General features: G+C 37.8%; 1 protein-coding gene across 1 annotated transcript in view; it reads right to left on the bottom strand.

Annotated features, from left to right (window-relative positions):
- Positions 1 to 26,058, bottom strand: part of LOC128657840 (formin-2-like) — a 213,456-nt gene that overhangs the window by 134,601 nt on the left and 52,797 nt on the right. Inside the window, exons 2-3 of the mRNA XM_053712262.1 lie at positions 22,959 to 23,122; positions 17,487 to 17,610 (exon numbers count right to left, since the gene is read on the bottom strand). Coding sequence (XP_053568237.1) covers positions 17,487 to 17,610; positions 22,959 to 23,122 — 288 coding nt within the window. The remainder of the gene's footprint in view (positions 1 to 17,486; positions 17,611 to 22,958; positions 23,123 to 26,058) is intronic.

Genomic DNA, 26,058 nt, shown 5'->3' with positions numbered 1-26,058 from the left:
CCGAAAACATAATTGGATGAAAAACTAAATTATTGTTTGACAAAAACGATTAGTTTGATCATTCATGCCATTTAGCACAAAAAAAAGGTGCAGGAATGGGGGGAGGGAGGTATATTGTTTGGTTAATAAACTTCCTTGTGTGTAATGATGGACAGGGTGTCTGACCATTCATTTGTTCATCATCCCCTGTCTAATCCTGCTATAGTATTACCAATGACTGATGTTAGGGACAGCTGGTCAGGCACTAAATGCAAGATTTTAGTCATTTAGGAGTTGTATGTACTTTTAACATTGAAAATAGGTTATTTTAATCGTTCACATTTTATAATGTAAGACTTCTGTTAATATTGTCTATATTAGCTGTTCCCATAGGAAATGGTAACAAATCCAAATCAAATATTCGTTTGAACCGAAAATCTGCATGGACGAAATTCAGAAGAACCAACCATTTGAAAGTATCTGAAACTAATTTGTCACCCATGCACATCTAAATTTTACGCATGCTATACTGACATAACATTTGTATGATAAAAGTTATACTTCATATTGCTTTTTATAGGACTTCACTTTATCCTACATCTTCAAAAAACGAAAAAAATGTGTGTTTAGCTTGGATACTTAGCATAAAACTCAACAGTTAAAACACAAAACTTCAAGATAAGCAACTATCAGATAAAAATATACTAGAGTACAAAAAGGTGCAATTAGTTACTAAATAATTAAAGTGAATGTCAATTTTGATGCTAAAGTGCCCGTTTTTTAAAAATTTGATTAAAAACAGGGCCACTTTAATTCATCAAAATTTACATTTCACTCGTGTTGAGAAAAAAAAAAGTTACCTTTTAATCTTCACAGCAGCTCCAGCTTCCTTCGGTCGTTGCAAGCCATTTCGCATGTCAGAAATGATGGATAGGTCATCCTCCAATCACAGCTTCCCCCCCCAGGGGAATCAGTGTCTGATTCAACGCCGTGATTGGAGGAAGCCGGATACCTCATTTTAGACCCAGGAAGAGGCTTTGTGACGGGTGGAGGAAGCAAGAGCTGCCGTGAAGATTAAAAGGTACGTTTTTTTTTCTAAACAGGAGTGAAATGTAAATTTTGATGAATTAAAGTGCCCCTGTTTTTAATCGAATTTTTAAAAACCAGCACTTTAGCATCAAAATTGACATTCACTTTAAACAAATGCTGAAAATAGCCGTGGTCTGTGATAGTGGCATCATTAGGGGGTGCGGACCGCACCTGGGTGACACCCTCCATATAATGCTGCTGAAAATGTGATAATGGAATTAAATTATGAAGTTGTTTAAAATTGTATGCTCTAAATCATAAAAAAAAAATTGAGGTTTTATGATTCAGATAGAACATGCAATTTTAAGCAGCTTTCTAATTTATTTTGATTATCAATTTTCTTCATTCTTTTGCTATCTTTATTTGAAAAAGCAGGAATAAAAGCTTTAGAGCCGGCCCATTTTAGGTTGAGAACCTGGGTTGCGCTTGCTGATTGGATGGCTAAATACAGGCACCAATCAGCAAGCCCTATCCAGGGTACTGAACAAAAAATAGGCCGGCTCCAAAGCTTTCATTCCTGCCTTTCAAATAAAGATAGCAAGAGAATGAAGAAAAATTGATAAGAAAAAAATTAGAAAGTTGCTTAAAATGACACGCTCTATCTGAATCATGAAAGAAAAAACGTGGGTTCAGTGTCCCTTTAATAACATAACCACATATGCTTGTTATAGGATGTGTAAAATAGAGTTACTAACAACCATGCTCATTAGCACAGCCTAATTTAGAACCTAAAGCTGCTGGGGCTGATTTTACTTGACCATTTGTTTAAAATTAGATAACAGGGCCATTATTTCTATATTTAATCTTTATTATCTACATTGACATAAACCATAAAAATAACCCTAGTGTAAAGAGTTTTGGCCACAGGACAAATGACAGTGCACGAGTACCCAAGGCACTAGTCTAAAGAGATATAAAACCCAAAAATGTTGTGGTTCGGATAGAACATACAATTTTAAAACAACTTTCCAATTTACTTCTATTATCAAATCTTCTTTGTTTTCTTGTTATCCTTTGTTGAAAAGCAGGAAGGCAAGTATAAGAGTGTGCACGTGTCATCCGCACTATATAGCATCAGTTTTGCAACAATGTTATAAGAACACTACATGGCAGCAGTATTTCCTGTCATGTAGTTTTGCAGACCTGTGCAGGCTACCTATCTGGATATCTCTTCAACAAAGAATAACAGGAGAACAACGCAAATTTGATAAATTAAGACAATTAGAAACATTTTTAAATTTGATATCTATCTAAATATAGAAAAAAAAAGGGGTTTAATGTCCCTTTAATATAGTTGTGATATCATTAGTGAACTGCTAAAAATAAAAAATACGTGCAAAATTACCCTCTGTTTCTGGTATTGAATTAGTTCTGACACCGGATATATTAGAAAAGTTATAGCTTCAAGCACTCTTTGAAAACCCACCTATACATACCCACTATCAGGCCCGGACTGGCCATAGGGCATATAGGGCAAATGTCCAGTGGGCCTTGCTCTTATGTGGGCCTTGCTGCTATATAGAGGCCCCATCCTCTATTAATATGGGTAACAATAGGAAAGCTGTTACAGGCTGCCTATTTTGTAAAGCAGAAAGTAAATTTTCTGTCTGGGTTGCGGAATGAGAGATCTGGTCTATTATGGCTACCTAGCTGATTGAAGTCTAACTGATGTGGGCTGCTCCGCATTTAAATGCCCGGGCCTATTTTTTTCCCAATCTGGTCCTGTACTATATACCTTACCTTCTCTCCTCTGTTCATGCTAACCAAAATAAATCAAACTACCTTGACTTGCTGCTGCAACTACAGTTCATGTGATAAGCTACCCCAAATCTTATGTCTCTGCACCCTCAACCTGTAGAATGTAAGCTCTCTGGAGCAGGGCCTTCTTCCTCCTGTGCTAGATTTGTTCAGGGATAGGCACGGACCAAGGCTGTGGTGGACATTTTCCAAAGTACTGACGTTGGTGAAGGACATCAAGGTACATTTCAAATTAAAAACATAAAAAAACACTCTCTTTACAGAGAGTATAGTGGATACATGGTGGAATAGCCATCCAGCAGAAGTGGTAGAGACAGTGAAGTAGTTTAAACATGCCTGGGATAGGCATAAGGTTATACTAGATATAAGATAAGACCAGGAACTAATGAAAGTATTCAGAAAATTGGGCAGACTAGATAGGCTGAATGCTTCCTATCTGCCGACATATTCTATGTTTCTATAAGTCAGGAGAGCAACACTTTGCTCTCAAATGGGCTGCACGTTGGATGCCCCTGGTCTAGTTCCACAAGTACAAATTAGTCATCTAATCAAACAAGTTTAAAATAACATTTATATAAAGACTGCTTGTGGTATTACCTTTTATTTATTTTTTTGGTTATATTGAGAGTCTGCAACTCCTGACTAATCCCACCAACCTTGATGTTAATTGCATGATCATCATGGTTGGTTACTTACGTTAGGTTTGTCAGAGTAGGCAGCGGTCTTCTACACACAGACACCAGCACCACGCTACCGCACAGATCAAGGAATTGGGATGGGTCACGACTCACGGTTAGTTGACTGCAGGCAGCTTGCTTCTTCCCCGCTACTAAGCATGGCCCCTCTTGGGTCAAGGAGGTGCGAGGACCAGCATTCATCTGATCTACTCCTCTTTCTCCTCCGCAAAACAGGTGTCAAACACAGCAAAGGCCAGTCACGGACACCAGTGTCCGCGTACGGACACCTTGCCTATCCCTGGATTTGTTTCGTCTTTTATGTTTTGTATCTTACCAAAACTGTTTGTCATTGTATACTCCTACCTTTGTTCCCAGCACTACAGAATTTTGTGGCACTATACATATAAATAATATTTTTTAACTATTATTTTAAAGTTGCATTTCAGCTGTATTATATCCAGTGTCATAACTAACTGAACGCCATAAACAGAGAGTAACTTATTAATTTGCAAAACAAAAAAAAAAGTCTAAACAATGTTACAGAACAAACATTTCTGCAGGAGAAATTTAAATGAATTAGTAGAATATGATGGATAGGCCTAGGGATGCTTAAGGGAATGGTTTTGGTATCATGTCAGACAATTTATAGACAGTATATATAGTAAAGTAGATGGATAAACTAATTTTTCATCCTGGGGGGGGGGGTGGAAACTATTTTACAGATTGACACCTCTCTCTATTTCACAAATATTGCCCAGGACTGAGTGAAAGGTGCAGGGCCTGTACAATCTGGGCATTTTGGTGCAAGGGGTCGAATATTTCTAATAGGGCAACTATAGCTTATTATGGAATTAAACCACAGTTTGTGATAGAAACATTTACATACATTAATTATGAGTGGAAATGCACCTAGGCTAGGTCTCTGCTTAAGACACCATGAAATAGATGGCAAAAAAATTGATGGATAGTTTAACACATGGTGATAACCCACTATTATACTCTCGAAAATGTTTTATTTTTTAATTGTATTACAAATCAATTTCCCTAATTGACTAGTGGGGGTGCAAGGCCCAGTAACAAGTCATTAAAGGGACACTGAACCCACATTTTTTCTTTTGTGATTCAGATAGAGCATGACATTTTAAGCAACTTTCTTATTTACTCCTATTATCAAATTTTCTTCATTCTCTTGGTATCTTTATTTGAAATGGAGGAATGTAAGTTTAGACGCCGGCCCATTTTTGGTGAACAACCTGGGTTATTCTTGCCGATTGGTGGATAAATTCATCCACCAATAAAAAAGTGCTGTCCAGAGTCTAAACTAATAAAAAAAAGCTTAGATGCCTTCTTTTTCAAATAAAGATAGCAAGAGAACAAATAAATGATAATAGGAGTAAATTAGAAAGTTGTTTAAAATTTCATGCTCTATCTGAATCACGAAAGAAAAAATGTGGGTTCAGTGTCCCTTTAAGCTTTGGATTCTGAGTAATAACTTTCCGATTTATCCTTTGTTGAAGGAGAAGACATGCACTACTGGAAGCTAGTTGAACACATTGCTCTTAAGCTCTACCTAGGTATACTTTTCACTAAAGGATACAAAAAGAACAAAGGAAATTAGATAATAGAAGGTTGTTTATAAATTTGTATGCTCTGCAAATTTGTTCAACAGTCAGCAATATCTGTATGGCAACATACAGAAGCTCAACATTCTTCATAAATCTAGTTACAACCTTGTTCAAATGAGTAGATTTTGTTTTAATAACTGTTGCCACTTACATACCAGGATATAATTTCAATAAAAATAAAAAATCATTTTTAAGTACTATAATTCTGCTCAAAAACCAAAAATGTTAAAAAATGTATGAAAGAACTGCTTATTTAATATGCAAACACTAACAGTATTTCTCAGGAATGTACACAGGCTAATCCACAAAGCTGAGAAACAGTTGACACAATTATTACATTCATTATTGCAAATCGTACAGAATAGGCATTGCTTGATGTTTCAGTCATTCAGCATTTATTTTTCTTTTAAGAGACCAGTAAGCTGGAATACTTTTCATATTAATAACCAATTTCTACTGTATAAAAAAACACCCAATAAACGACTAATTTTATCAATTTTTCATTTCTTTCTTTTTGTGTGTATGTGGTTGTTTATTTACAAACATTATAATACCTGTGATCATACAGATGAAAATCCAAAAAAGCACAAATGTAAATCAGCACAGCTCCACTCAGAGTCCCACAGTGAGAACTGCCCAACTCACCAATCAATAGGAGTAATAAGGAAAAAGTGGTCTCCAAAGATACAAGAAAGTCTTTTTTATTTCAATACATGCAGTAGACAACTAACAGGTCACAACGTTTCAGGGTGGTTCCCCTTAATCATGTGATGCCATGCACCAAACGTTGTGACCTGTTAGTTGTCTACTGCATATATTGAAATAAAGAAGACTTTCTTGTATCATTGGAGACCACTTTTTCCTTATTACTCATACAGTTGAAAATGAAAGGTCAGAAAAATACAAGTCAAATAAGTAAAAGCAAGAATAAAAAAAGAAAAAAAAAAGACTGATAGAGAAAAAGTGTCCACACAAACAAAAAAAGGAGCAGGCACCATCTATAACATATCTAACCCTAGAAAGTTTTGGAAACTCATAAATAACTTACAAAATCCACCAATCCACTCCCAACCCTCCACTGCCAATGTGGATAACCAAACCCTGCAACCCCCCTTAGAAGTAGCAAATGCCTTTAACAATTATTTTGTCGGATGCTCCACCACCCTGATTGACAAACTAATAAATGGCACGCATCCTGAAACTACAAATTTGGATCAGGCCCCACTAAAACAGCAAAGATCCAATATAGAGAAGTTCAATTTTAGACCTGTACCCATCAATGTCATTAAGAAACATCTTAATAATCTAAAAATGAAAAACCAGTCTGGACCTAATCAAATCCCAGCAATGCTGTTGAAGCTCAGTGCGCCGGCAATTGCTAAGCCTGTCACGACCCTAATTAACGAATCCATGATGTCTGGATACATACCCAAACTCTGGAAATCTGCATGAGTAGTGCCTATTCATAAAAGTGGGGAGTTAACCTTGGTTTCTAACTATCACCCTATATCATTGTTCCCAGTATTGTCAAATATCTTAGAAAAATGCGTCCATATGCAATTATGCGAGTATTAACAACTTTCTAACTATCTGACCCCTGATCAATCAGGGTTTCGCCCAAATCACTCCACTACAACTGCCCTCCTAAACGTTTGCAACATCATCCAAACTGGCATGGAACAAGGAGACCTAAATGGAGCTATTTTCCTTTTTCTGCTATTTTGAAAAGGCCTTTGACACAGTAGACCACGACATACTACTGCTCAAACTAAAATACTCTGGTATTGCTGATCGTCCGTTAACCTGGTTTCGGTCATATGTATCGGATCAATCACAATATGTCTCTGTTTCTAACAGTGACTCCCTCCCTCTCCCAGTCACGTGTGGTGTTCCCCAAGGTTCCATTCTCGGACCCCTACTATTCACATTATTTATAAATGATCTGCCTAATGTCTGCAAATCCTCAACTGTACACATGTATGCAGACGACACAGTAATCTATGCAAACAAATCTGATCTGCCGCAGCTTGAAGCAGTGCTCCAAGACCAGTTCACAGAGGTAGAAAAGTGGATCCCGAAAAACAAAGTCTTCCTAAACACTGACAAAACAGTCACAATGATCTTTGGAACGGGTCCTAAATTACACAAATTACAAAAATTCCCATCTACGCATCAAAACAAAATCCAATTGCACGCTGACCGCAGTCCACTCTTTCAAATACTTGGGTATGTTGTTAGATCCTAATCTTTCTTTTCACCTCCACAAAGAAAAACTTGCATCTAAACTTTATCCAAAACTAGATGCCCTGTACAGAAACAAATCTTGCCTCAGCCCTACAGTAAAGGAAAAGATTGTACAGCAAATGCTGATGCCTATCATGGATTACGGGGACGTAGTATAAGCACCTGCACCGCAAACTCACCTTAATAAACTTAATACATTGTATAACTCGTTCTGCCGCTTTGTGCTACAATGTAACTACAGGACCCACCATTGTGACATGCTAAAAGAACTAAACTGGCTGTCGCTGGAATCCAGATGCACCCTCCATCTTTCCTGCCTTGTGTTTAAGAGCTTTTCTAAAAAGCTCCCACCCTACCTGAGCAGAATGCTCTTCCCGGCTATTCCCACCTCCTATAACCTCCGATCCAGTACCAGCACATTATTTAACTTGCCACAATTCAAAAAGAGAGCAGCTCGATCCTCCTTTTCCTACAGAGCACCACAGTTATGGAGCGACCTCCCGCAAACTTTCAAACCTTCCCCAAGCCTAACATCCTTTAAGAGATCCCTCTCTACATATCTCAAAACAGAATGCACCTGTCATGGTTGATTATATATATCCTACCTGTTCCATGTTAAATTTTTGCTTATATCTTGTATTATTGTTTTTTAATTTTATTGTACCCTATTGTATCAATGCAATGTTTTGTGGACCCAGGACATACTTGAAAACAAGAGAAATCTCAATGTATCCTTTCTGGTAAAATATTTTATAAATAAATAAAATATTACCCTCTTCCCTCCTCCATCTCAACAACAAAAGGTCAGTCACCTTTCACCCTAGTCTATGACTACAGATTAGAATTGCATAAAGGAAGTTGAAAATCTTCCTGCTGACAGGGGTCAATAAAAGAATCAGATAAATTAAATCTAATAAAAATCTAGTAGCCCCCTATCAAAAAGAAAGAGAAATATTTAAATGATTCACTGATTAATTTAAAACGCAATATGTCAAAAAATAACAAGAGTATAGACATGCATTTTGCTAGCATCATAAAAGAACTACACACCAGGAATGTTGTTATTTCAAAAGAGTACGTTGATATAATGCTCAAAACATTATCTAGGAACCTGAAGAAGCATTGAATGTATTGGGCGAATCATCTCACCAATCACTAATGCTTTAATACATGTCCAAACAAGATTTATTTAAAGAGGCAGTCTACTCCAGAATTGTTATTTTTTAAAACAATAGATAATCCCTTTATTATCCATTCCCCAAGTTTGCATAACCAAAACGGTTATATTAATATACATTTTACCTCTGTGATTACCTTGTATCTAAGCCTCTGGAAACTGCCCCCTTAATTCAGTTCGTTTGACAGACTTGCATTTTAGCCAATCAGTGCTGACTCATAAATAACTCCTTCGGAGTGAGCATAATTATCTATATGGTACACAAACTAGTGCTGTCTAGCTGTGAAAAACTAATAAAATGCAGAGATAAGAGGCGCTTGTGAAGGGCTTAGAAATCAGCCTATGAGCCTACCTAGGTTTAGCTTTCAACAAAGAATACCAAGAGAACAAAGCAAATTTGATGATAAAAGTAAATTGGTAAGTTGTTTTAAAATTGCATGTCCTTTCTAAATCATGAAAGTTCAATTATGACTAAAATTGCCTTTTAATCGGGTCAAAACACAATAGTTTTGCGCTGAATAAGTGAAATAGTTATGAAGATTTTTTTTTTATTTTGAGTCTCTAGAATAGTCCATACATTACATTATCACAATTTTTGAATCAGAGTGAGTGGGGGGAAAAACAAAACCCCTCATAAGGACACACAATTCCTTGATTGTATAGTTCATCTGCATGTTTTCCCATAGACCTAGAGCAAAGGTTTATGGTTAATGATATGTAAATTGAGTACAAGCAAAGAGAAATCACTGCATTGACATGAGAGAATATGTATTTTTCTAACCCTAAGAGATACTAATTCACAAGGATCATTTTAATTTCCCTTTAACATTGTGCAGTAGCCATTCATATATTTACTTATGTTGCTTTAGATCAGTGACCTCCAGTTCCCTAACACATGGGCCGCATATAAAATTTACGGCTACAAGAATAATAGAAGAATGCCCCTTCAGATCGCACCCACCAGAAGACCACAATACACACATTTTTAGGTCAGCTTTTTCTAGAAAACAAAAACTATTGCAAGTATTGTATTGTATTTTTTTTTTGAGGCGGAAAAAAATAATGAATTCAGAGGGGTGCGTAAGGCTTATGGGTCGCCAGCCAGTTGACCATCCCTGTCCGAGATTAATCACTTTACTAAACTATATAGTAGTGCCGTGTATATTATGTTAGTAAAATCTTGTGGTAGGATTAAAAACATATATGCACTCAGAACCAATGCTATTACAATAAACATTACATATTTTGCCATATAGCCAATGGATAGTCTAGGGCTCGCTTGTCAATATAAAATAATATTTACATTAAAGGGATAGTGTAGTCAAAATTAAACTTTCATGATTCAGACAGAGCAGGCAGGCAATTTTAAGCAACTTTCTAAATTATTTCTATTATCAATTTTTCTTCATTCTTCTTGGTATCTTTTTTTGAAAAATCAAGAATGCAAGCTTAGGAGCCGGTCCATTTTTCGTTCAGCATCTAGGTAGTGCTTGCTAATTGGTATCTAAATGTAGCCACCAATCAGTAGGCGCTACCCAGGTACTGAACCAAAAACTGCCCATCTCCAAAGTTTTACATTCTTGCTTTTTTAAATAAAGAGACCAAGAGAACAGGAAAAAAAAATGATAAAAGGAGTAAATTAGAAAGTTGCATTTATGAAAGAAAAAATTTGGGTTTCATATCCCTTTAACCCCTTGCCGACAGAGGACATGTCAGGCACTCTACAAAGGGTGTCAGTTAAAGGGACACTGAACTCAAATTTTTTCTTTCGTGATTCAGATAGAGCATGCAATTTTAAGCAACTTTCTAATTTACTCCTATTATCAAATTTTCTTTATTCTCTTGGTATCTTTATTTGAAATGCAAGAATGTAAGTTTAGATGCCGGCCCGCTTTTGGTGAACAACCTAGGTTGTCCTTGCTGATTGGTGGATAAATTCATCCAATCAATCAAAAACTGCTGTCCAGAGTTCTGAACAAAGAAAAAAGCTTAGATGCCTTCTTTTCAAATAAAGATAGCAAGAGAACAAAGAAACATTGATAATAGGAGTAAATTAGAAAGTTGCTTCAAATTGCATGCTATATTTGAGTCACAACAGAAAAAAATTGGGTTCAGTGTCCCTTTAAGGACCAAGGACGTGCCTGACGCGTCCTCAGGTAATCTGAGCGCTGGAAGCGATCAATATCGCTTCCAGCCGCTCAAACCATATTGCAGCGATGCCTCAATGTTGAGGCATCCTGCAATACTGTTCCTGACTGCTGGGCTCCGTTTTGATCACTCCATTTTGGTCGATCACTTCCGGTTTCACTCCACTCGAGCAGGCAGAGCATCGGAAGCCACCTGGCAGGCGTCTGATGCTCTGTAAGTGTGCTTAGTGCCTCGGTGGGTCGAGGCACTTAGTAAAATAACAAATTTAAAAAAAATTAAAGAGGGTGAGAGTGAGAGATTTGAGACCCAAAGGTTCTTTTCAGAGCCATTTAGTAAATTTAGTTAATTTTAATTTTGTGTTGATTTTTTTATTTTTTAGTAATTTTTTTTTAGTAATTTTTTTTTTCTGTGACAGATAAAAATAAATCATGTCACAGAAAAATAGTGCTGAGGAGGCGTATGCCATCCTTGCGTCAGAGTCAAACGCCTCTATATCTGTCTCAGACCCCAATTTTGACCCTGCCATATGCTCAGATACATCATTAGATACAGTCTTAACTTATAGTGATGTATCCGGGGAGGAACTACCGGTGATGCAAGAGATGCCATTGCGACCGGGCCCAGCAGGTCCCTCCCACAGGGGGGCCCAAGACCCTGGATCTTCCCATTTTGGCGCGCACTGCCGTGCAGATATGTTAGAGAATCTGCCTCCTCCGGACCTGACTGACTGGCTGCACACGGCAGCACAGTGTATCTCATCAATCTCCTCGTGACTGCATGTGCAGCCTAGTCAGTAGCAGGAGTCGAGTGGCACTGAAACTGGTCTGGGAGTCTTCAGGCTAGCGCGCGGTAGTGAGACGGAGACCAGAGAAGTTGACTGTGAAGACGTCTGGACTCTGGCAGCCACGGTGAGTTCAGGCTGAGGGGAGGGTTGGGGGTGTACACGGGGGGCCGTGTCGTGTTGGCTCTGGCTGGGAGAAAATCTCCCGAATCCCTTCCACTCTCTCTCTTGATGAAAGTCTGTCTCTCTGTGACAGTCTCACTCTTTACGCATGCTGCCCGGGTGCCACTGTGCCCCCCTGGTCTGTTTCTACCTCTGGGTGTTCTCTTGCAAAGATAGTGTACTATGCCCAAACTACTGAGAGAGCACTCACCCACTGTCAGCTCCCAGAGTACGAGGTAGAGGGTGAGTGGCCTGCTTGGCACAGGTTATATGGGGTTAATAGGTAGATGGGGGGCTTAAAGTGTGTCTAAATTGTTTGTGTAGGTACTAGACCTAGTGAGTCAGTGGGCTGTGATTTAGGGTAATATATACCTTGAATGGTCATATGTAGTAAGTGAAGTGTTATTAATCTGGGTGTGAGTCTCACACCCAGATTATTAACACTTCAATTACTACATATGACCATTCAATTTATTCAAGGTATATATATATATATATATATATTGCACTAAATCACAGCCTACCGACTCACCAGGTCTACCCAGTGTTTTAACCATAGAGCTATTCTGGCAATTTTAACTGCCACCAAACCATAAAATGTAACCTTTAATAATACTGCTGGAGCCTCATCTAAATAAATAAGTTCTTAAATGTGTAACCCTCTTCAACATCAATTGTGAGATTGTGTCTGCTATTAGTGGTCTCTTTAGGTTGGCTGAACAACAGTGTGTAGCTTGTAGATTGTAAGTGTAAGTAATAGTGCGTCTGTGTGTGTGTGAATGTGTGGGTGCGTATGTGTGTATGTATGTGTCTCCCCCCCCCCATCTTGTGGAATTCCCTGCCTCGCTCCATAAGACTCTCCCCTAGTTTTAACAGCTTAAAGCACTCCCTAAAAACTCTACTATTCAGGGATGCATACAACCAACACTAACCTTTCCTAACTCCATTGCTTTCCCCTTGAACCCCTTAGAATGTAAGCCTATGGACCCAGCTGTTTACAAATCGCTTCATAAGAGCCGACTACAACAGTGAAACTCCCGGCAGGGCCCTCTACCCACTTGACCCCTACAAAAGCTATCCTGTACACCGACTGTTTAAAGCACTGCGGAATCTGTTGACGCTCTACAAATACCTGATAATAATATATATATATATATATATATTTTTTTAAATTAATTAATTTATTTATATGTATGTATTGCAAGTTGGGGGGGGGGGGGGCTTCATGGATTCTTGCACCGGGGTCCTGAGGCTTCTAGTTACACCTCTGGATGTATCTGCGGCTGCTAGCCCCCCTGCCAGAAGGAGACTGTTGCTCCAGCTCCCATTGCTGCTGAAGAGTGGGTAACGCCTCATCACCAGAGGCCAGATATCCCACCCTTCACTGCAAATCCTGGAATCAATGTGGATGTTGCAGGATTTAGCCCCCAACAGTTTATGGAGGTGTTTCTGGGTGAGGATGTATTGGGGAACATTGTCGCTAAAACTAATTTATATGCCCATCACTTTTTTGGCAAAGCAGCAATGGGCCCCCATCGATGTGCCAGAATTAAAAAAATTGTTCTACCACCATTTTCTCCCAGAGTATGTTGAGGAAGAGGTATGAAATGATTCTTCATTTTATGCACTTCAGCGACAACAGCCTGTGCCCCCTAGGGAGCATCCCCAGTTTGACAGGCTGTATAAAATCCGCCCCCTGATTTTCCACTTTACTGCAGGTTTGCAGAGGCTTATACACCTGGAAGGAATATATGCGTGAATGAATCCCTCATGAAGTGTAAGGGAAGGCTGGGATTCAAGCATTATATTCCTTCCAAGCGCTCCAGGTATGGAGTTAAGGTGTATGAGCTCTGTGAGAGCGAGACTGGGTATACTCAGGCCTTCCGAGTGTACGAGGGAAAGGATATCCACCTTGACCCTCCAGGCTGCCCAGAACATATGGGAACCACTGGCAAGATTGTCTGGGACCTGATTTTACCCCTGATGAACAAAGGGTACCACTTGTATGGAGACATTTTTTATACAAGTGTCCTTTTGTTCAAGCTACTGTATTGTTTTTATACAGTAGCTTGCGGTACAATTTGAAAGAACCGCGCAGGTTCTCCAGGACAACTTGCACGCACCCGGCTACGAAGGGGGGAGACCTCAGCTCTGCGCCAAGAGGAGCTGTTGGCAGTTAAGTACAGAGACAAGAAGGATGTGTACCTTCTTACCACCATCCACACAGAGAGGACTGTGGAAGTCTCTGTACGTGGCAGAGCAGAGAGCACAATGAAGCCAGTGTGCATCAAGGCTTATAACCGGCATATGGGTGGGGTTGAACTAGCAGATCAGCTGCTGCAGCCCTACCTAATTATGCGGAAGACAACGGCCTGGTACAAAAAGGTTGCAATTTACTTAATGCAGATTGCATTGTTCAAAAAAGAAAAACCCAAAAAGAAACTGACTTTTTTACAGTTTTAGCTCCAGGTCATTTCGGCCATTTTATTTTCAAAATCGCCCCTACCGTTGCGAAGCAAAAATCCTCAGAAAAAAAAGCAGAGTCTGTACCAAGAGGGGGTAGAGAAAGGATACCACATTTAACTGTCCTGATTGCCCTGGACAGCCTGGACTCTGCATTGGGGACTGCTTCAAGTGGTATCACACACTGGTAAAAAATGTTAAAAAAATAATTTTTACATTTGCCGTTGTGTGTTTTTTTTTTTGGGGGGGGGGGGGTCGGTTATGTTTACTGTTACTGAGTTTTTTTTTACTTTTACTGTGCCAGAATTTTAAATTTCACTGTTCTATTTTTTATAAGTTCTAAATTTGGTGCTGTATTTTACCAAAACCCCTGTCAAACCTATGCATGGGGGGTATGGGTGTACTCAGGGGTCTTGCAGAAAACAACTTGAAGTGTTTTCTTGCAATAACTTACAACAGGCTCTCCTAAATCATAGTCAAAAAGCAATGTGTGTGTAAAAATGTAAATTGAAAAATTACCATCATACACTTTCTCCAATTTTTTTTGGCTAAAACGGTTGCATCAAAGGCATAAAAAAACTCCATATACAATACATTGGGGTGTCAACTTTTCAAATATATGCACATTCATGGCAAACAAATAAAGTGGGGTATGTAAAAAAGACCACCAAAAAGAAGATAGGCAAAGAAGATATGGTAAATGTGAAAAAAAATAAATCACAAACACGTCGGTAGTTTGGCATTGCACCCCACAAACAAACCAACAAACCTATGCATAGGTGGTATCACTGTACTCAGGAGATATTGTTGAAGACATATTGAGGTGTTTTTTTGTCAGTAACACATAACAGGAACTGAGAATCCATGTCTAAATTACAATGTGTGTGAAAAATAACAAACAAATGACTAACCAAAACAAGTTTGACAAAGAATGGTGGTTGAATTAGTGCATGGAAAGTGTTAAAATACCAGCATTTGAAATACCCTAGGGTGTATATATGGTTTTATGGGGGTAAATTACATTGGCCAGCTTCAGAAATGTCCCAAATAGGACATGGGTGCATGATGACAGATGTGAAAATTCCAAGTTGAAAAACTGGAATGCGCCCCCTAAAAATAAGGCCTTTTAGCCCCCAGAGAACCCGACAAACCTATACATGGGTGGTATCACTTTACTCAGGAGATATTGCTGAACAGATATTGGGGTGTTATTTGGCAGTAACCCTTAACGTTCTCAGTAAATGTATTCTTAAATTGCTATTTTGTCAAAAAATCACCACTTTCCTCCCCCCCAAAACTTTGGCATAGATTGGTGGTAAAATGGTTACATGAAGAGAGTCAAAATACCCCAAGTTTAATACCTTAGGTTGTCTTCTTTAAAAAAAATACACAGTATACATGTGAAGGGTTGTTTATGGATTCCTGACAGATAACAGTGTTAAAATGTAACTATCGCTAATATAAAAAAAAAGAAGAACAGTAAACAGTACAGTAAATGAGTAAGAGGAAAATTACAGCTAAACACAGCAGAAATGTAAAAATAGCCCTGGTCTCAAACGGTAAGAAAATGGAACACATATATTGAACTTCAGATAAACTGTGCCACAGGAAATGTGCCAGGTAATTACTAACATGAAATGTGCCTAGTAATGAGCATTACTGTGTGAACATTGCACTTTGAAAGATGCCAGGTAGAGTGTATTAATAAAATATTACAGTGTGCCATGATGAAATCAACCATATAAAATATACCAAATGTTAAAAAGAATGAGAGCCAAATAAAAGTAATCAAACTGTGTCAAATTAAAGCACGCAAAGCCAACCACAAGTAGAAAAATAAGTCCGATAAAAAGGTGTATGAAACGGTTTCATAAATATAAATATATGGTATCATGAATACTATTTACATAATTATAATTTCTGAAGGTTATATATTAGTACTCCTTTGTTTGCTTTAAGAGACATTCTAATACAAATAAAACAACATAATTAAACATGGCCGTTAAGCCAATCAGGAGCGGCAGTCCCGCTTTGTAACAGTCACAGGCGGTTTCCTGCTTGGAAACCGCAACAGGGTTCACAGGGGTTAAATACAATAAGCTATGGTCAGTTATGCTAAATTTGCAAGCGCTAATGAATTAGAGCATAACATTTTTTTTTTGTTGCCATAATGTGTATTAAAGGGCATTATTTATACATTCTTTTTTTTGTATGTATGGTTCATAAAAATGTTCCTTTAAAGGGAGAGTGTAAAAGAAAATTGTTTTACCCTAAATGTGTTTACAATGACTTGCTATACCACATGCAGGGTTTAAACTGTATGATAATTTTGTGTGTATGAAATAGCTGTTTCTGCTAATTGAAATCACAACCCAATAAAATGGGCTGAATTTATAGGGAAAGCAGACTTAATTTGCTTTTCTTCGTGAGAACAATAGAAAATGAACATTAGTTTCTCTCTGTCACAACCCCTCTGGGGGCATGAATTAATCTAAATCTTTATGTATACAAAGTTTTTCTATAACCAGTTACTGAAATGTTTAGTATACATGGGGATACAACTGGCAAAATCTGCTATTTAAAATGATAAAATAAAGGTGAAAGATGTTTGTAAACAATTTCCAACAGTCCAGCAGGTAACATAAATCATTAAAAGGGGAGAAAAAACACTCACAGTCCCTTTAATTAGTATGTGTTTTGTATTTCTAAAATGTGCTACATATGGAGTGTTATTTATGGAGGATTTTATTAGGTTTTTAAAGGGATATGAAACCCGCATTTTTTCTTTCATAATTCAGATAGAACGTGCAATTTTAAGCAACTTTCTAACTTACTGCTATTATCAATTTTTCATCATTCTCTTGGTATCTTTATTTGAAAAGCAGGAATGTAAAGCTTAGGAGCTGGCCAATTTTTGGTTCAGCACCTGGGTAGTGCTTGCCGATTGGTAGCTAAACGTAGCCTTCAATCAGCAAGCGCTTCCCAGGGTACTGAACCAAAAATGAGCCGACTCCTAAGCGTACATTTCAGCATTTTTTAAATAAAGATACCAAGAGAACAAAGAAAAATTAATAACAGGAGTAAATTATAAAGTTGCATGCTCTATATGAATCATTAAAAAGAACAAAATGGGTTTCATATCCCTATAAACAGATCTACTGCCCTAACTTTTATTCAGTTCCAAAGCAATTTTTACAATAACCTGTGATAGGCATGAATGGTTGTATTTCTGTGGGGAGTTTTTAAAACTTGTAATAATTACATGCTAATGTTAGGGGTACTTAGAAAGAAATATATATATATATATACACACACACACACAAGTATACATACACACACACATACACTACAAAGGTGTATACTGATAAAAATAGCAGCCTTACCCGTTTCTGTTTCTGATTGTGCAGGTGGCCATGCTGTCTGTAGTCTCCGTGGAAACCGCCCCTCTAAGTAATCCAAAGAGTGAGTAGGTTGACTAACAGCAGCCCAGGTATAAAGTTGGTCTTGCTATGAAGGGAAGAAAAATATATTGGTCAACGGCTTTGTTAATTCTTATTATATCCATTGCATAAATAGTAGCTTTACATATTCACGTGGCTAAAAGATATATAAAAAATATATCAGCAATAATGCACTATTTTGTAAAAGATCTATACAAAAAAAAAAAAAAAGTTACAATTGTGCTGTTTTGCAGTACAGGGACATACCTTTTATAGTACTTTTTATCTTGGTTTTTGTTTTGCAGCCATTACTGGCAGCTATAAAGGAGTTTCTGAACTTATCAAGCAATCACTGTGTAGAATATTGACTGTCATAATTCAGATTCGTACAGGATCCACTCCAGTCTCTAAATTTTCAGAGTTAAAAGGGACAATGTGCTCAGGCTAGCAGCTGATAAAAGTTCATTATATTTAAAGCAGTTTCAGGGACACCCTTTACAAATGGGCTGGGCTTTCTTCCACCCACTTTGGGAGGTAAATTTCCACTGCTGCCTGTTACATAGCTTTACTACAGCTAAAGCTGCAGTATTGACATTTTCAACATAACTGTCCATTTAAACATGCAAAAGAAGCTATTTTAAATTGAAAAATAAAATGTATTATTAATAATAATAATAATAATAATAATAATAATAATAATAATAATAATAATAATAATAATAATAATATTATAGGGACACTGAACCCAAATTTTTTCTTTTGTGATTCAGATAGAGCATGACATTTTAAGCAACTTTCTAATTTACTCCTATTATCACATTTTCTTTATTCGCTTGGTATCTTTATTTGAAATGCAAGAATGTAAGTTTAGATGCCGGCCCATTTTTGGTGAACAACCTAGGTTGTCCTTGCTGATTGGTGGATAAATTCATCCACCAATCAAAAACTGCTGTTCAGTGTTCTGAACAAAGAAAAAACGCTTAGATGCCTTCTTTTTCCAATAAAGATAGCAAGAGAATGAAGAAACATTGATAATAGGAGTAAATTAGAAAGTTGCTTAAAATTGCATGCTCTATCTGAATCACGAAAGAAAAAATTTGGGTTCAGTGTCCCTTTATTAATAATAATAATAATAACAATAATAATTACAATCCAGCAGGTAAAATAGATAACACATTAAAGATAAAAACACTGTCGTCTCTTTAACCCGGTTGGCAAAGCAGGTAAAATAAACAAATGAAAGAACAATTCCTCATAGCACATCATTACAATCTTTATGAGGATTTAATTTTGAGGGTACTGTCCCTTTAAACATTGCACAGCAGGTTTGAGGGTGCTCTAATATAAAGCTCAGTAGTTCGGGCCATCTGCCAAAATTCACAGCTTTTTTTTTTTTTTTTTTTTTTTTAAATAGCTATCAAGTGACCTAAAAGCATTCACAAGCCTTTTAAACATGGAGAAACACACGAATATCAGAGAGAGAGAGAGAGAGAGAGAGATAACGCTATAGAATTATGAAAGCGGAAGGAACATAATGTGATATAATCCAGCAAATACACATTGCCCAGAGGGCAAGAAAAGGCCTTGGATGCTGTCAGTCAAAAGGATGAGAAAAAGGCAGAGAAAAAGCAGATGAACAAGTAGCTAAATAAACAAAAGGAAAAAGGTGGGTGGTCATATGTAAAAATTACGTATGCATTAGAAATGCTTTAAGGGACAGTCTACAATAGAATTGTTATTGTTTTAAAAGATAGATAATCCCTTTATTACCCATTCCCCAGTTTTGCATAACCAACACAGTTACATTAATATACTTTTTACCTTTGTGATTACCTTGTTCTTGACAGCCCCCTAGTCACATGACTATTATCTATTGACTTGCAATTAGTACTGTGTTGTGCAAAATCTTAAATAACTCCACAGGCATGAAAACAATGTTATTTATATGGCCCACATGAACTAACAGTCTCCTGTTGTAAAAAGCAAATACAAAAGCATGTGATAAGAGGCTGTCTAAAGAGCCTTAGAAACAGGCAGAGGTTTAAATGTTATAAAGTATATTAAAATAACAATGTTGGTTGTGCAAAGCTGGGGAATGGGTAGTAAAGGCGTTATTTAACTTTTTAAACAATAACAATTTTAGTGTAGACTGTCCCTTTAAAGGCACTTTCCAGCCAAAATTTAAATACACTTCAGTGAGAGATACAAACAAATGCTGGTACACACAGCCTTTCTAGATATGCATTATGTGCACAAGCACAGTAGAAGCTCTCACTGAAAACACAACTTTTAATGGATGTTTCCCCCCCCCCCCATACAAGTATATTGCACAAAATCTTCTCTTTTAAATTAAATAAAAATGCATCAGAGCATATCAGGTTTGGCTGGGAATGTCCCTTTACAAGTAGTACAGTACAGGGCAATCAATCCTTTTTTCTGTTTTAATATTTTATGTAGATATTCACAGAAAAAAATATAATTGGCTTAAAAAGGGATGTATTTTGATTTAAAGGGACATGAAACCCAAAATGTTTCATAATACAGATAGAGCATACAATTTATAATAAGCTTTTCAATTTACTTTGCTGCTTTTTCAACAAAGGATACAAAGAGAATGAGCAATGTGCTACTAGCTGAAAACATCTGGTGAGCTTATCACAAGAGTATATATGTGCAGCCACATCCCGCTCATGCACTGCTGCTTCTGAGGCTACCTAAGTATGCTTTAGAACAAGAAAACGAAGCAAATTGAAAAGTTGTTTAACTTTTTATCGTTGTTATGGCGTTGTATTCCATCCAAATGGCACTGGGCTTTAGCGCCATTAGGATGAAATACGTCATAGCCGTTTGGCCGTCTTGAAGCCGACGGCGCTTCCTGGATGTGATCGTGGTCTGGAGGGCGTGCCTAGCATCATAGGGACGCCCCCTGACCCGTTACTATTATTGAAATCTCGCAATCGCGTGCACGATCGCAGGATTTCAATTTGTCTACATCGGAATGTTGTTCCGATGTAGACATCATGACCCTGTCATGAAAGGGTTAAAATTGCTTTCTCTATTGGAATCATAAAATAATTACTCTGACTTTACTGTTTCTTTAAAGCTTTAATTCCCATGATGCAGTTTGAATTTTTAAATTATGGAAATTTTTCTCAGCGAAATTTACTGAAGTCTGACTGAATTCTCGTAAATTGTATATTTAAAATATCTAGTAACTACTGTAATATTTTAAATTAATTTCACAGAAGTATTACAATCTTATCTAATGATTATTACAGAATATCTAAATAGTCATCTTTTTGTCTCGACCACAGTTCCATTCTTTGATACTGTTAATATTTTAGGGTCATTTTAAGGAGTGTCCCTAAAATAAAATAAATAAAAATTCAGAGCAATAAACATTTTCTTTCATGATTACATAGATCAAGCCATTTTAAACAACTTTTTAACTTACGTTTATTATCAAATTGTCCTTGTTTTTTTTGCTATCTTTTGTTGAAAAGCAGAGATGTAAGCTCAGACGCATGCACATGTATGGCAATAGTTTTGCAAGAATGTTATCTATTTACAAGAGCACTAGAGGGCAGCACTATTTCCTACCATGTAGTGCTCCAGATGCCTACCTAGGTATCTCTTCAACACAGAATATCATGGGAACAAAGCAAATGTGATAATAGAAGTAAATTGGAAACTTTTTTTTATAAAATTGTATGCTCTGTCTGAATCACAGACACTCAAAAAAAATGGAGTTTCATATCCCTTTAAATGTTACATATGTTACCTGGAAAAGAGTTTTACTATAGGAGTGAATTTTAAGCCCACCAAACTATCTTTGTTTTTTTTTGTTTTTTTGTTTGTTTTATAAAAAAAAGTGAAAAAAGGGGCCCAATTATCAAAAACTCTCCAGCATGGAGAGAGATCAAGTAAAATCTTTGCGTTTTTTTAGCTTTATACTATAATTTGTCACCTCCAGGGAACCAAGCTGCCCACGTCCTCCGAGTCAACTTTGTTGCTTTCACCTCCAAAATAAAAGCGCTCACAATAGTGTGGCAGATTTCAGACAATGTGGTAGGTGCACAAACTGGTTATACTCATGAGATTGCAGTTAAAATAAGCCTTTTAATAAAATCACAAAGGTGTCTTCAGGTGCATCTTCAGGTTTTATTTAAAATAGAGCTCAACGCGTTTCGGCTAAAAAAAGCCTTTATCAAGAGCATAAAGTTAAAACAATTTCTGGAACAAATGGATATAATGAGCTCTTTTATTTTGGAGGTGAAATCAACAAAGTTGACTCAGAGGACATGGGCAACTTGGTTGCCTGAAGGTGACACAGCGCCGCCACTTTCAACACTTACTGCATCTTGGGAGAACCGGGGCTGGCAGCGAGCACCTGAATGGAAGTGCTAACATTGCTTCATACTTTATCCTTTCTAATACTATAATTTGTGCCTGCTTCACATCCATATCCCCATATAGATAAACATCTCTCTAGATCACTGGTTTTTAATCCTGTCCTTAGTCCTCCCTAACAGGCCAGATTTTGAGGATATCTGAACTGGAGCACAGGTAAAATAATCAGCTGATTAGTAACATGTTGGGGAGGTCTGAGGACAGATTTGAAAACCAGTGCTCTAGATAAAATTTGGCTTTCTAAAATTCTTTGAGAGATCACACAGTACTGACAAGACTTCTTAGATCTCGACAGACCTTTAGAGAAACAGGCCCAAGGTTTTTACTAGACATGTGCGTTTGGTTTCGTTCTGAATCGAAATTCGGATGAATTTGCCAAATTCGGAGATTCGAATCAATTCGAATTTCCAATTTACCCTAGCAATTAAACTAAAACTTATCCGAATGCATTTGTAACTAATAAATCCAAATTAGTTTGGATTTATTCGTTACATTCGAATGGCCATGGACTAATCACAATTCAGTATAAAAATTTAATTTAGTGAGATTAAGTGAGATAGAACAGTGAAATAATTCCGTTTGTGTAACTTGGAAACATCTGAATCAACATAACACATACCGAACTTCCGAATTTACGAATCAAATTGATTCAAATCTCAGTATTTGGCGAATTTGGCCAAATTTCGATTCAGAACGAAACCAAACGCATATGTCTAGTAAAAACCTTGGGACTGTTTCTCTAAAGGTCTGTCGAGATCTAAGAAGTCTTGTCAGTACTGTGTTATACATTTGAATGTATCCAATTTCGAATCGATCCGAAACGAAATTAGAAAAAATCTGCATTGTTCTGAAACAAACTGAAATGTATTTTTTCGCTGTGCACGTCTAGTTTTTACGGGGGGGGGGGGGGAAGCATAATTCAGCTCTGTAGTTTTTGTACAGTTAAAGCTTTAAGTGTTTAAAACATTTATGAAATGTAAAATCACAAATAACTCTACAACTTACATTGAATGTTGAAGGAATTTGTGGTGCACTCTTGCTGCACTGCTCACGGAAACAATCACTGAAAGGCAATAAAAGGCCTACGGCAATGATCTGGGAACAGAGCTTCTCTGCTTCTTCCGGCGCACTTGTCGGTTGATTAAATAACTTTTCCAAGAGATTCCGTCCTGCATTCAAGATAAAATATTAGCATAAAAAAGTTCACATGGGAAATTCCCAGAAACGTATTCATAGGCTGTGTTCACCTAACACACATTAAAGGGACACTCAATCAAAATTAAACTTTCATTATTCAGATAGAGCATGCTATTTGAAACAACTGTCCAATCTACTTCCATTAACAAAATGTGCACAGTCTTTTTATATTTAAACTTTTTGAGTCACCAGCTCCTACTGAGCATGTGCAAGAATAAGTGTGTATGCGTTTGTGAATGGCTGATGGCTGTCACATGGTACGTGTATGCATTTGTGAATGACTGATGGCTGTCACATGGTACATGGGGAGTGGAAAAAGACATAACTTTTAAAATTGTCAGAAAAAAAATCTACTACTCATTTGAAGTTCAGACTAAATGCTATTGCATTGTCTTGTTATCTTGCATGTGTTGTTTATGCAAATCTACTGTGTTGACTGGTCCTTTAAAACAGGGAGTAGAGTCAAAATTAAACTTAGATGAATTGGACAGAGCTTAACATTTTAAACATCTTTCCAATTTACATGTGTTAAGAATTTTCCTTAGTTCTCTTGGTATCCTTTTTTAAAGAGCAATCCTAGATGAGCTCAGGAGAGTGCACGTGCGTTTAGCTATTTGGCAAAAGGATTTGCAGCAATTTTTATAGCAATGTTATATCTTGCTGAAAACACTGCTGCTATAGACATGTACACATTCCTAAGCTCCTATCAGCCTACCTAGATTTACTCTTAAACAAAGGATAGCACGAAAAAGCAAATTTGATAATAGAAGTAAATTAGAAAGTTGTTTAAAATTGCATGCCCTATGGTAGGATCTCGGGCTGGTTCCGGTGGAGGAGGAGCTAGACAGGTGGAGCTAGACAGGTGTAGCTCGGCTCACACCTCCAGTCCCACAGCTACTGGCGGAGAATCCCTTGCGCCTTGCCTCAAACTTATGAGGCTGCTTCTTTGGACAGACAATTAAAACGCCTCTGGAACCTTCACCAGTGGTCTTCCATCCCACTGGGCATATCTGTTATCACTTGCTCGGACTCTCTTTGAATATACCTACAGGTCAAATCACCTAAACAAAGTAAGGATTAAGCTGCGTGTTTTCCCGGCTTATATGACACTTTCCCGGCTGCCCCTGAGCTGACTGGCCCCTTAGTTTGGCTTCCCTTCATCAGGTCTGCCTCCCGCTCCCCCAGCTTAGACACTCTCAGGCTCCAAAGCTGTTAGGACCCTTCACAGCCTTACCTGCCGCGCTGCCCGGGAGTGGTGATTCCCCGGCTGGCTGTCTCTGCTGCTCGGTGGCTGCCCCGCCCCCTCCCCCACCGGTGCTGCGTGGGAGGGAGACGGGCCTGGACCTGGATTGTCGGCCGGCTGCGGGAAGCTTTTCTGTGGCCGCTGTGAGTTCCCGGTGTGGTGCTGTTCTCTCCCCTCCCACCGTTGCTGCGAGAGGGGAGGCGCACCTTGATTGTTACACAGCGCTGTGGAGCAGGAGCTCCTGAAGAGACTGCCTTTGAGAGTTGCCCCCCTCCGGTGGGGACCCGGACCAGGACAGTGGGAGGCAGCGGGCAGCCAGACTGCGGGAGTAGGGGTGAGTCATACCACTTCAATTGCTGTTTAATTTGATATATGGCAAAAGGGAAAAGTAGAGACTTGAACCTCTGAGCAGGAGATTAAGCCAGGAACCCTAGGATTGAAGGACTGGTAATTGTTGCCCTGGAGTCTCGCCACTAGATTCGCACAGGAGGGGTGGAAGTTAACAGTATTATTCACCAGGGGCTCCTGAGAAAAATAAGAGTATATTTCTCTTCTGATTGACTAACTTTATAGCATAATTAAAAAAGCGTTAGCAACGTTGAAAAAATGTTTCTTCACTAATAAAGGAACTTATGCTGGCATAAACTTTTTTGCTTAAGACCGAAGTTGGGACTATAGCAACTGTGTAACTCTTTTCCAGGAAAGGGTGAGGGGGGGGAGAGAGAGATAAAAAAAAGGAAAATAAAACCAAGAATGCTACTCTCTGAATACATTGGAGGCTTAGCTGCTACATTGTGTCGTGAGATCTCTTTGTTTTCCCCACCCCTGGCGAATGCAATCTCCCTCACAATATGCCTATATAAAAGATCCTTGTGTCTACCTTTGGTTCTAAAAAAGGACTTATAAATCCTGAAGCCCTAAGATTAACACTAAAGGCATTGAATGGGCTATAGACTCCTGTACAGTGAATTCATAAGTCACAGTATCCTTGCCTAGGACTTTCTGTTCTGGACTGATACGAATTTAACACTGTTGCCTTTGCTGTAAAGTTCACAGATTTACTAATAACTACTTAGTTACATAACTGCTGGTTTATTGATATCTAAATACTGAGCCTAATGTTTTGGGTTCCTTGACTCTATAGAAGAGCTTTGCGCAGATTTATAGATAAAAACTCAGAATATATGTTTAAAAGTGTATTGGGGCATATTCTCATAATTTTAATAGTGATCTAGAACTAATTTTGTTGTTTTTCCCCCTTTTTTCTTTCTCCTTCCTTTTTTGGGTTCTGCCTATGCTTCAACTTTAATTAGGCAATTAGAACAATATAGAGGAAATTGTCAAAGTATTTTTACGGGAACATAAGTGGGTGTAGCCATTATTTAGACTAGGTGCTTTAATTAAAAATTAAAGCTGCAAACACTCAAATAATCTCAGGAAGCTATACACAGAGTCCTTCCTTGTTTGACGCATATTTCCCTAAACAAGCAAACTTATTTTTCAGCTTAATTCACAGAGATAATTACTCCAAAACCAAGACATTTGTCAAAGAAATCTTTTGTTAACCTGGGTAAAACTCAGAAGTATTAACTTCTCTTTACTATCAGCAAAACTGTAATAACCTTGACACATTTTCGCAGTCTGACCCTTTTTCTCTTGTACGCA

The sequence above is a fragment of the Bombina bombina genome, chromosome 4 (genome assembly GCF_027579735.1).
Source record: "Bombina bombina isolate aBomBom1 chromosome 4, aBomBom1.pri, whole genome shotgun sequence".
Lineage (NCBI taxonomy): Eukaryota > Metazoa > Chordata > Amphibia > Anura > Bombinatoridae > Bombina > Bombina bombina.
The sequence above is the reverse complement of the archived record's forward strand: the minus strand, read 5'-3'. Positions and strand labels throughout refer to the sequence as shown.